The sequence below is a fragment of the Amblyraja radiata genome, chromosome 15, assembly GCF_010909765.2.
Source record: "Amblyraja radiata isolate CabotCenter1 chromosome 15, sAmbRad1.1.pri, whole genome shotgun sequence".
NCBI classification, from domain to species: domain Eukaryota; kingdom Metazoa; phylum Chordata; class Chondrichthyes; order Rajiformes; family Rajidae; genus Amblyraja; species Amblyraja radiata.
The window spans coordinates 25009188-25020784 of record NC_045970.1 but is presented as its reverse complement, the minus strand read 5'-3'; the positions used below and the strand labels follow the sequence as shown (position 1 = coordinate 25020784).

General features: G+C 44.3%; 1 protein-coding gene across 1 annotated transcript in view; it reads right to left on the bottom strand.

Moving 5' to 3' along the window:
• Positions 1–552: 552 nt before the first annotated feature.
• The window catches only part of LOC116981103 (minichromosome maintenance complex binding protein), a 33088-nt gene continuing 22043 nt past the window's right edge, over positions 553–11597 (bottom strand). The window contains exons 11-16 of the mRNA XM_033033829.1: positions 9889–10006; positions 9455–9620; positions 7935–8068; positions 4191–4355; positions 4018–4106; positions 553–1392 (exon numbers count right to left, since the gene is read on the bottom strand). Coding sequence (XP_032889720.1) covers positions 1266–1392; positions 4018–4106; positions 4191–4355; positions 7935–8068; positions 9455–9620; positions 9889–10006 — 799 coding nt within the window. The 3' untranslated portion in view covers positions 553–1265. The remainder of the gene's footprint in view (positions 1393–4017; positions 4107–4190; positions 4356–7934; positions 8069–9454; positions 9621–9888; positions 10007–11597) is intronic.

Genomic DNA, 11597 nt, shown 5'->3' with positions numbered 1-11597 from the left:
GCATGGAAACAGGATCTTTTGTCCAGCAAGTCTACATTGACCAGCGATCACCCCATACACTATCCTACACACTAGGGAAAAATGGGGCAACTTTTACCAAAGCCAATTAACCTACAAACCTGTACATGGGAGAACACCAGAGCATCCGGAGAAAACCCACAGTCAAGATTCAATTTAATTGTCACATGTACCAATTAAGGTACAGTGAAATTTGAGTCAAAGGCAGAACGTACAAACTCCGTACAGGTAGCATCCGTACTCAGGATCAAATACGGGGCTCTGGCGCTACTGTGCTGCCCTTAATCTGATTATATCGACTTTTGCATACAAAAACCTGGGACTGTTACAAGAAGATAAAATCCAGGCACTGGGATGTTATAAACTGTGCAACGGCCTTGCTTTGAATCCGTTGTATTAATGACCTCTATTTTTCTACAGATTCTGTGTTCATCTATCCTTTGCACTTGTTACCAGCCGCATATTCGACATAACTTTTATTAGCCCATTGGTCCTGTCAGGATTTCACAAGTAATAAGTCAAATCACAGGCAAATAATTTCAATAAGTCTTTAAAAATTAATTTTCAAAACAGATGCAAAAATATTGTTAGAATTTGAAGGCAGCATGTATTCAATTGTAAATACCCAGTAAAGGCTGATCAAATAATTAAAAAAGGGAACAAAATGGACAGCCTTAATGTTAGAAGTTAACCCATCGATTAAACAGTTATCTTACCCAAAGCTATGATGTGTGAAGTAACCTATTCACTAGCGACTCCAGCATAAGTTTACAGGTTAAATCTGGATGCGGAAATATCAAGAGGTTCACCCCAACCCATGATTAGGCTAATTATAAAAAAAAGAAACAAAAGTAACTAACAGTTGAAATCTTGTTTCATTTTTTTTAAGGCAATTTCTTTCAAACAAGTACAATGTTATGCAGTTTACAAAATTACAAAAATAGCCTGTATTTGAGAAACCGTGGTAATAGAGGAATGTTGAAGACATTTTCACAAATGAATGTACTCAAGTAAATGGCAGAGACTTCAATACAAGCAACAAATACATCTTGAATTAAAGCCGTCAGAGTTAAGAAATTTATGTAAGAAAATTTGATACAAATGTTCTACAAAAAGAAAACAATGATTTTTCCTCAATTGTAAAGGTTTGGCAGGTGGGCTGAGAAGGAATGTTAGCTCTGTAAATTTACACGAAGCCCACTGGCACGCAAGTTCTGTTGCATTTTATTGAAGTTCAGGGTCTGGCATTAAGGTTCATTGCCGTTTACATGCGTTTTGTGTTGTATTCTACTTCTGCGAAGAACCTCCAACTGCTTTGCTTGCTGCCATCTCTCACGTGACAAGGTTCTGTTGCCAGTGCTCAGCGATATCAACCTGTTCATCAACAAATTCAAGAGTTACTTTTAAAATTCGAGAGTTAGTCAAGAACTACATTTGACAGGCTGAAATACTTCTATGCCTTGCAAAAGCATGCCCTGCAGTGCAGGGCGGCACGGTGGCACAACGGCAGAGTTGCTGCTTTACAGCTCCAGATACCCAGGTTCAATCCCGACGACGGGTACTGTCTGTAGTTTGTATGCTCTCCCTGTGACCGCGTGAGTTGTCGCCGAGATCTTTGTTTTCCCCACAAACCAAAGACGTACAGGTTTGTAGGTTAATTGGCTTGGTGAATAAACATTGTCCCGTGTGTGTAAGATAGTGTTAATATGCGGGGATCGCTGGTCGGCGAGTTCCGGTGGGCCGAAGGGCCTGTTTCCGCAGTGTATGTCTAAACTGAACTAGGTTTGTGTTAACTCCAATCACATTCTCTCCCTTCTTGATTAGAGCCTTAGGTCATACAGCACAGAAACAGGCCGTTCGGCCCAACTCGTCCATGCTGACCAAGCAACACCCATTTTCATATGTTTGGCTCATAGTACTGCAGTGGTAGAGCTGCTGCCTCTCAGCACGAGAGACCCAGTTTCAACCCCGACCTCAGGCACTGCCTGTGCGGAGTTTGCACGTTCTCCCTGTGACCACATGGGGTTTTTTCCAGGTGCTCCGGTTTCCTCCCACATTCCAAAGACCTGCAGGTTTGTAAATTAATTGGCTTCTGTATGTAATTTAATTGGGATAACATAGAACCAGTGTGTGTGTGATCAATGGTAGGCTGTGACTTGGTGGGATGTTTCCATGCTGTATCTCTAAACGTTTCCTATCCATGCACCTGTCCAAGTGCCTTTCAAATACTGCTATAATGCCTGCTTCATATCAATCCCTGTACTCTACAACCAAAATGGCATGAACATTTCTCCTTGCTCAGGTAACCAGCACTCAGTGTTCCTTTCTGTCTCCTTCTGACCCACCGAGGTTCTCCAACCGACCTTTCCCCAACTCAACCTAGTACTTCCATCACCCACCTTTCCCTTCCCTTCTCCATCTTGGCCCATCTGCTCATCATCTCCATTTATCACCTTCCTGATTAATCACATCTGTGGCCCTTTGTTGTCTCCGCTTATAACATTGAGGCTTCGGACTCCACCAACCCTCCTCTCACCCATCATCCCACTCCTCACCAGATACTGCCTCCTCCTGCTTCACTCCTCCCTCTCACCACTGGCACTTCAACACTCAACACATTCAGACCCGATGCAAAGTCTCGACCCTGAAATGTCGACCGTTCTGCATCAACAGATGCTGCCTGACCCACTGAGCTTCTCCAGCAGTTTAAGAGTATTATCGTCAGGATATTTGCCAGTAGATGGTTCTGCTATTTTTCTACCACCTTGACCGAGACGCCATTTTAATAATACCTGCTTAGAGATCAAGGCCCAAACGCAAACTACACGGACAAATTTCCATTCATGACTACACAAGCCAGAGGAAGTCTTTGCTTGCTTACTTATATACTCACAAATAGCCTTAGTCACAAAGTAGAAACAAGAAACTGCAGATGCTGGTTTACAAAAGAAGACAAAGTGCTGGAGTAACTCAGCAAGTCAGACAGCATCTCTGGAGGACCCTTTTTCAGACACAGTCTGAAGAAGGGCACTGACCCAAAACATCACCTATCCATATTCTCATGATCCATGTTCTTGGCACTGAACATTGTGCCGAGAACAAACACACGGTGCTGGGGTAATTCAGTGGGTCTGGCAGCATCTCACAAGAACATAGGTGATGTTTTGGGTCAGGACCCTTCTTCAGACTCAGTCTGAAAAAGGGTCCTGACCCGAAATTGCCTATCCCTGTCCTCCAGAGATGCTGCCAGACCCGCTGAATTACCCCAGCACCGTGTGTTTGTTCTCGGCACAATGTTCAGTTTCAGATCTCTCAGAATGTTCAACACTGAGCTCATTCTCAATCCAGTATCACGAGTAACCTGCCACTAACTCAGGCAGGTCGTCAGAAAAAAGAGTTAAAAATACAGCAACAGGTTTAATTTGAACTGCTCAAACCAAGTTAACAGACAACATTACCATCCTTACATTCTCCAAACATCCTCGACTCTACCATCAATCTACTCTACATCTTAACTGTTGACCGGGCACTTTACACCCTCTCTGATCTCCATCTCGTCCAAATTACCCCATTCTTGAAGAAGAGAAAGCAGACTCAGTCCCATCCTCAAATAGCCTGAGTTTAATCTTGTCCACTCCTTTGCACTGCAGCCCCACAGACTGAACTTCAGAAAGGAACAGGTCGAGCTCTTGTGGCCATGATCAGAAACTCAGCCCCTTTACAGATGGGAAAATGTATTTTTCCTAAATAATAAAAGTTTTAAAAATCAGCTCCACAGGACAATGAGTCCTTTATTCATGATCCCTACAAGATGCAAAGCCGATAGATCCATTTGTTCATTTACAGCATCAATTCATAAAACAGTATCCAATAAAGTGCAAAGGTGAATTGAAATGTTGAAGGAAAAAAATGATTAGCCATGTGATAAATCTGTCATAAAACTTCTGTGATAATCCACAGAAACAACAAGCCATTGCATTGGCCATCCACACAGCCTACCTCGCCACAACAAGCAACTGATGGAGATCCTCTGCCGTTATGCTCTGAGGATCACTCTTTCTCATCTCCACAAAGTCTTCCTCCACTGCCTGGAATTGAGATAATTAACATCCGAATCACAAGTTATTCATTTCAGAGCCTGGGAAATAGCCCATTCTGAGAAAATAAAATACCTTGGTCACTTCATCAGAGATGCTGTAGTCCATCAACCTGAGCAAACTCAGGTACATGCGGAATTTCCTCAGCATTGAAGGCAACAGAGCCATCAGTAAATTCGTCATGTATTGTTCCACATTGGCAGGAACCATCTGAGCTTGGAGGTGGACTTGGCAGTCAGACTGCAAGAGAGATAAATAGTGCGCCTCAGCAGAGATCACAGGAGAGCCACGGAAAGGAACATCAAAGAAAGAACAAGCTGGGATGTCACCCAAAGAATGGTCTTACGGCAACTTTACAACTCAATGTGATCTAGCGATGTTGGTGCATCCAGTATATATTAACAAATAAAAGTGGAGCTTAAGTCATTTATGATGGAACAGGATATTTGTAACATACATGTTAAGCCTCCAGATCTAGTTGCTCAATTACAATATCAATTCTAAATATACTAAAAGTAACCACTCAAACATTTTCATGGAGCAGTTGGCAGAACAATTTGCATCTTCATTTACATCTCATTATCGGGAGGCAGGTGTACATACATACACATGTGAGAATGACAACCAAAATCCAAGATCCCACCTACACCAAGCCCTTCTGACAGCACACCGACTATCATTTGTTCCCTGGTGAATTAAAAGCCGGTCCACACACTTTTCAAATGTTGTCACAATACCTGCCTCCACCACCCATTCAGGCCGTACACTCAAATTGTAACCACCCTCTGAGTGAAGGTTTTCTTCCTCACTTCCCCTCGAATTCACCAACTCCTCACTTCATATCTATGCCTCATGGTTTGGAATATTTATCATGGAAAAGTTTCTCAATATCCACTCTACCAGAGTCCTGGATAATTTTGTACACCTTTACTAGGTCCCTCCAGACCCCTCCTTTTGAAAAAATCTTCCTATTACGATTCTCTCCTGACAATAGAAGTGTTCCTATCCCAGTAAATCTTCTCTGCATTCTTTCCAATGCAAACAAGTTTTTATAATGTGTGTGAAGTTTGTGGTCACCACAGTACTCCAACTGCAGTCTAACCGGAGTTTTGTAATCTGGTACCATGACTCGCCCCATGCTCTTATGTTTGTTGCCCTAGTTTATCTGCCTGTGCTGCCACCGTTAGGCATCTATGGACCTCTAACACCAACATCCCACTGTTCCTCAATACTCCCTGGTGCCCGACCATTCACAATGGATGTCCTCCCATTATTAAACCTCCCAAAATGCATTTTCTCACTTTTCCTTAGGGTTATATTTTATTTGCCTTTGCTCTAGTGAATTTACCAACTGTTCAAGAAAGAACTGCAGATGCTGGAAAAATCGAAGGTAGACAAAAATGCTGGAGAAATGCGGGTGAGGCAGCATCTACGGAGGAAGGAATAGGTGACGTTTAGGGTCGAGACCCTTCTGATGTGGAGGTGGGGGGGGGGGGCGGGAAGAAGAAAGGAATAGGCGGAGACAGTAGGCTGTGGGAGAGCTGGGAAGGGGAAGGGAAGGAGGGAGAAAGCAAGGACTAACTAAAATTGGAGTAGTCAATGTTCATACCGTTGGGGTGTAAACTGCCCAATATGAGGTGCTGCTCCTCCAATTTGCAGTGGGACTCACTCTAGCCATGGAGGAGTCCCAGGCCAGAAAGGTCGGAATCGGAATGGGAGGTGAAGCTGGGCTACCGGGAGATCAGGTTGGTTAGTGCGAACCGAGCGGAGGTGTTGGGCAAAGCGATCGTCAAGCCTACGCTTGGTCTCACCGATGTAGAGCAGCCGACACCAAGAACAGCGGATGCAATAGATGAGGTTGGAGGAAGTGCAGGTGAACCTCTGCCTCACCTGGAAAGACTGCTTGGGTCCTTGGATGGAGTTATACCTCCCCCCTTGACTCCATCCAAGGACCCAAGCACCCCTCCCCTTCCCAGCTCTCCCACAGCCCACTGTCTCCGCCTCTTCCTTTCTTCTTCCTGCCCCCCCCCCCCACCACCTCCACATCAGTCTGAAGATGGGTCTCGACCCGAAACGTCACCAATTCCTTTGCTCCATAGATGCTGCCTCATCTGCAGAGTTTCTCCAGAACTTTTGTTTACCAACTGTTCAATATCATTATATAGCCCAAGACTGTCCCCATCACTGTTAACAATACCACCAAACATGCTTATTGTATATTGACCACTGGCTTCCGATCACAGGAACAATTCTCCACCATCATCCAGGTATCTTATTACCAATCCAGTTTTGGATCCAATTTGCCGACTTCTCTTTAAACCCATTGTCTTGGACCAGCTTTCCTTGTGAGACATAGAAACATAGAAAATAGGTGCAGGAGTAGGCCATTCGGCCCTTCGAGCCCGCACCGCCACTCAATATGATCATGGCTGATCATCCAAATCAGTATCCTGTACCTGCCTTCTCTCCATACCCCCTGATCCCTTTAGCCACAAGGGCCACATCTAACTCCCTCTTAAATATAACCAATGAACTGGCCTCAACTACCTTCTGCGGCAGAGAATTCCAGAGATTCACCACTCTCTGTGTGAAAAAAGTTTTCCTCATCTCGGTCCTAAAAGATTTCCCCCTTATCCTTAAACTGTGACCCCTTGTTCTGGACTTCCCCAACATCGGGAACAATCTTCCTGCATCTAGCCTGTCCAACCCCTTAAGAATTTTGTAAGTTTCTATAAGACCCCCCCTTAATCTTCTAAATTCTAGCGAATACAAACCGAGTCTATCCAGTCTTTCTTCATATGAAAGTCCTGACATCCCAGGAATCAGTCTGGTGAACCTTCTCTGTACTCCCTCTATGGCAAGAGTGTCTTTCCTCAGATTAGGAGACCAAAACTGTACGCAATACTCCAGGTGTGGTCTCACCAAGACCCTGTACAACTGCAGTAGAACCTCCCTGCTCCTATACTCAAATCCATTTGCTATGAATGCTAACATACCATTCGCCTTCTTCACTGCCTGCTGCACCTGCATGCCTACTTTTAATGACTGGTGTACCATGACACCCAGGTCTCGTTGCATCTCCCCCTTTCCTAATCGGCCACCATTCAGATAATTGTCTACTTTCCTGTTTTTGCCACCAAAGTGGATAACCTCACATTTATCCACATTATACTGCATCTGCCATGCATTTGCCCACTCACCCAGCCTATCCAAGTCACCTTGCAGCCTCCTAGCATCCTCCTCACAGCTAACACTGCCCCCCAGCTTTGTGTCATCCGCAAACTTGGAGATATTGCCTTCAATTCCCTCGTCCAAATCATTAATATATATTGTAAATAGCTGGGGTCCCAGCACTGAGCCTTGCGGTACCCCACTAGTCACTGCCTGCCATTGTGAAAAGGACCCGTTTACTCCTACTCTTTGTTTCCCGTCTGCCAGCCAGTTCTCTATCCACATCAATACTGAACCCCCAATACCGTGTGCTTTAAGTTTGTATACTAATCTCTTATGTGGGACCTTGTCGAAAGCCTTCTGAAAGTCCAGATACACCACATCCACTCGTTGGCAAAGGCTTTACTGAAGCCCATGTAGTCTAGATTCATTGTATTGCATTAAATAATATTGGGCAGTATGGTTGATAGGGTCTGGACAACTGTGTTTTTACATTAGTATTGAACCATTACAGTTCTGGCATTGGGCCATTCACTGGAAAGTGTTTTATAGCCACATTGCATACATTATTTAAGGCAAAAGCCGAAATACACGAATCACTCCGTACACATTGTATTGCGAGTGGATAAATCCGAACAGTGCACGTACCGGTAAGAGAGATCTTCCTTCAGAAGTGATGAGTACATTAATATTGCAAGGGAATTCCATCCGGTGGTAGTTGAAGTCATAGTCTACCTTCTGCCAAGTAATCAAATTACCCAGGGCCGTCACATTTCGAACTCCTGTGAAAGATTGGCCATTAACAATGATTAAGGTTGATACAAATACAATTTCTTTCAATAAAATGGCGAGACAGAAATTATAGGAGTCGAGTGGTGGTGAAATAAAAAGAACACACATTTTAATTTGTAAGGCTACTGCAAATCACAGATGAAACTTAATTCCATCAGTGTGGGTACAGGTCCACCACCGATTTCCCGGCACCCTTGGTTCCTTTCTGGATTATCCGTTTTGCTGGACCAACAGAGGTCACGGCTTCCGAGAGGAGTCCAACGGTAGCGGAACTGTCGTCCTAGGCTACCAAGGGGCTGAGATACCAGCCTACAATGTCCGCCTCTGAACTTGGCTACGAGGACGGATCTGCCGGCTCCAGCCGGGTCGGAGTTCCAGAGTTCCGGCTACAGGGGACAAATTCAACCCGCCGATTGGCGCAGAAGTCAAGTTCCACTGCCTTACCCAGCAAGACGCCACATTTTCAGCCAGGGATTACAAGTGCACTCTCGTAACTTTGTCCGGATTAAAGGAGGTGCTGGAAAAATCGGTGGTGGAACTGAATCAATATTTGCAAGCTGCACCCTCACTGCCTAACAGTTATCTTCATGCCTACCATGTTGCCTTACCCAAAACCAGGGCCCAAAAGGGAACGATTCGAAAGCTGGCTCGGATTAATTGACAATTGCACAGAATTGATTTGTCAGGCAGCAAAGCTACTAACCCTGTTAAGCAGATTAGAGATATAGCGGGGAAACAGGCCCTTCGAGTCCATGTCGACCAACGATGACCAGTACACTAGGGACAATTTACTGAAGCCAATTATTCTACAATGTTGGGCGAGTCCAGAACCAGGGGCCACAGTCTTAGAATAAAGGGGAGGCCATTTAAGACTGAGGTGAGAAAAAACGTTTTCACCCAGAGTTGTGAATTTGTGGAATTCCCTGGCACAGAGGGCAGTGGAGGCCAAATCACTGGATGGATTTAAGAGAGAGTTAGATAGAGCTCTAGGGGCTAGTGGAATCAAGGGATATAGAGAGAAGGCAGGCACAGGTTATTGATTGGGGATCAGCCATGAACGGCGGTGCTGGCTCGAAGGGCCAAATGGCCTCCTCCTGCACCTATTTTCTATGTTACAAACCCGTACGTCTATGGAGTGTGGGAGGAAACCCACCCGGTCACAGGGAGAACGTACAAACTCCGTAAAGACAACACCCGTAGTCAGGATCAAACCCGGGTCTGGCGCTTCAGGGCAGCAACTCTACCGCTGCGCCGCTGTGCAGCCCTTTATATACACACGAGCTGTATTTGAACAAGACCACCCAATGAAGATGAAATAATGTTGTTCAACAGCAGCCAAGGAGATATTTGCTTTCTATGTAAAGTTCAGTTCTGACCTGTACTATCCAGTTGCCCTTGCTCCAGTAAGGTCTCGTCTAACATGAGTGAAGTGTTGCTGGCCAGTTGCAGTACTCCGGTGACAAGGCGATTGGCTGTGTAGTCTTTGTGTGGGATGAATCGGAGAGTGTTCATGTTGTGGAGTGTCATGGGCAGACAGTATGACTATTCAAAGCAAAAAAAAAAGAGTTAATTTTCAACATAATTCTAAGCCCCAGGTTAGCAAACTAGTTTTGTTTATTCGTCATGTTTCGTTTCGTTTATTTTGTCATGTGTACCGAGGTACAGTGAAGAACTTTTGTCAGTCTAAAGTCAGTTCCTTAATGCGTTCCTTAAGGGGCTGCAGCTGAACACATTCACAGCAGGTGTAATCCTGCAGTAAGTGTGCATGGAATGATCACATTCCCAATTTGGCATAATTTTAAGCACTTACTGACGGAACTAGTTGTTGAATGGTCTTGTGCAGCTGTTTTGTGTAACTATTATTCCTGGGGCAGCCACTCAGGTTGACTGTAAATTTACCCAATGGAAGAATGTCACGTCGGGAGTACCTGCAACACACATTAAAATGGGTTTGTCAGCATCATACCTACTTCAGTTTAGGTTAGAGACACATCAGGCCCTTTGGCAAGCAGCGTCCATGGCAACCATCGCTCAACTGTAAGCAGGTTCTATGCTATCCCATCCTACACGCCCAGGGGCAATTTACAGAAGCCAATTAACCTACAAACCTGTATGTCTTTGGTATGTGGGAGGAAACCCAAGCACCCGGAGAAAACCCACGCGGGCACAGGGAAGAACGTACAAACTCCGCACAGAGCAGCACCCATAGTCAAGATCTAACCTGTGTTTTGTTTTCTTTATTGTCACGTGTACCGAGGTTTAGTGAAAAGCTTTCGTTTTTTCTGGCACTGTGAAGCAGCAGCCTGTCCAGCTCTTTTGAATAATAGTTGAATATTTTAAAGAGTAAAAATGCTTGCATTCTTCACACAATTTAATTCCCATCAGCATCTAGATACATCCACAGAATTTCTTCCGCACTAATTTCCGGCAACAACATTTAAACATTCAGTTTCCCATGCAGTAAATACAGACGTTTACACGTGGGTGGTTTAGGAATCAAATCTTTCAGTTTCTGCTTGGCCCTTAATTACTGTTTAGTTTAGTTTTAAATAACTCTCCAAATTTCTACAGAGGTAATTGTTCTTAATTTGATTCAAGCAAAAATTAGAATTTAAAAAAAATCTTGAAAAACTAGGAGAACAAATTGGAACAACTTAAGATACACATAATGCTAGAGTAACTCAGCGCGACAGGCAGCATCTCTGGAGAGAAGGAATGGGTGACGTTTCAGGTCTAGACCCTTCTTCAGACTGCTTCATAACACACCAAGATATGGTTCAGATATTCCAAAGATCACATCTGTACCCAAACTGATCTGTTTTGCACGGCAAGGCAAAGAATTTATTTGCAAGTGGCAACCAGAACTGTTGATACCTTTAATTTCTTAAACAAATCTAATGCTCATGAATACCGGAGGTTGCAGTAACCAGCTAAGGAAAATATATTTTCATTACAAAACTTGATTTCCTTTGTTCGAAAAAGTTACAATCTCATCAAAATTTAAAGCCAAATTTATACTTGCAGAATGTTTGCTGGAGACCTTGTTTAATATCTTAAGTGCAAACTATTAGGTGTACTACATTTTTTCTACACAAGCCATATCAAGTAAACTCCTGCACTGCATCCAGTGTTCCCAATGTGGCCTCCTGTACATCGTAGAGACAAAACCATAGACCCGGTGACCGTTTCTCTGAAGACGTGCGCTCGGTCCGCCAAGACCTACTGGATCGCCCGGCTGCTAAACATTTTAACTTCCTTTCCCAGTCCCGCACTGACTTCTGTCCCGGGGCTACACAGCACCTCATTATCTGCTTGGGTTGCTCAACCCAACAGAATGAACTTGAATGCCCCAATATTAGGTAACCTTTAACAGATATCCCCCTTCCCCCCCCCCCCCATTACCCTGTGCCTCACCTGGACTCTCTATTTCTCCCTCCTCCTGCTATTCTCCTCACATTTCACAATCTACAACTCTTGAAACCTATCGGACACCTTCTGCTCTTATCTCTGGTCTTTGTT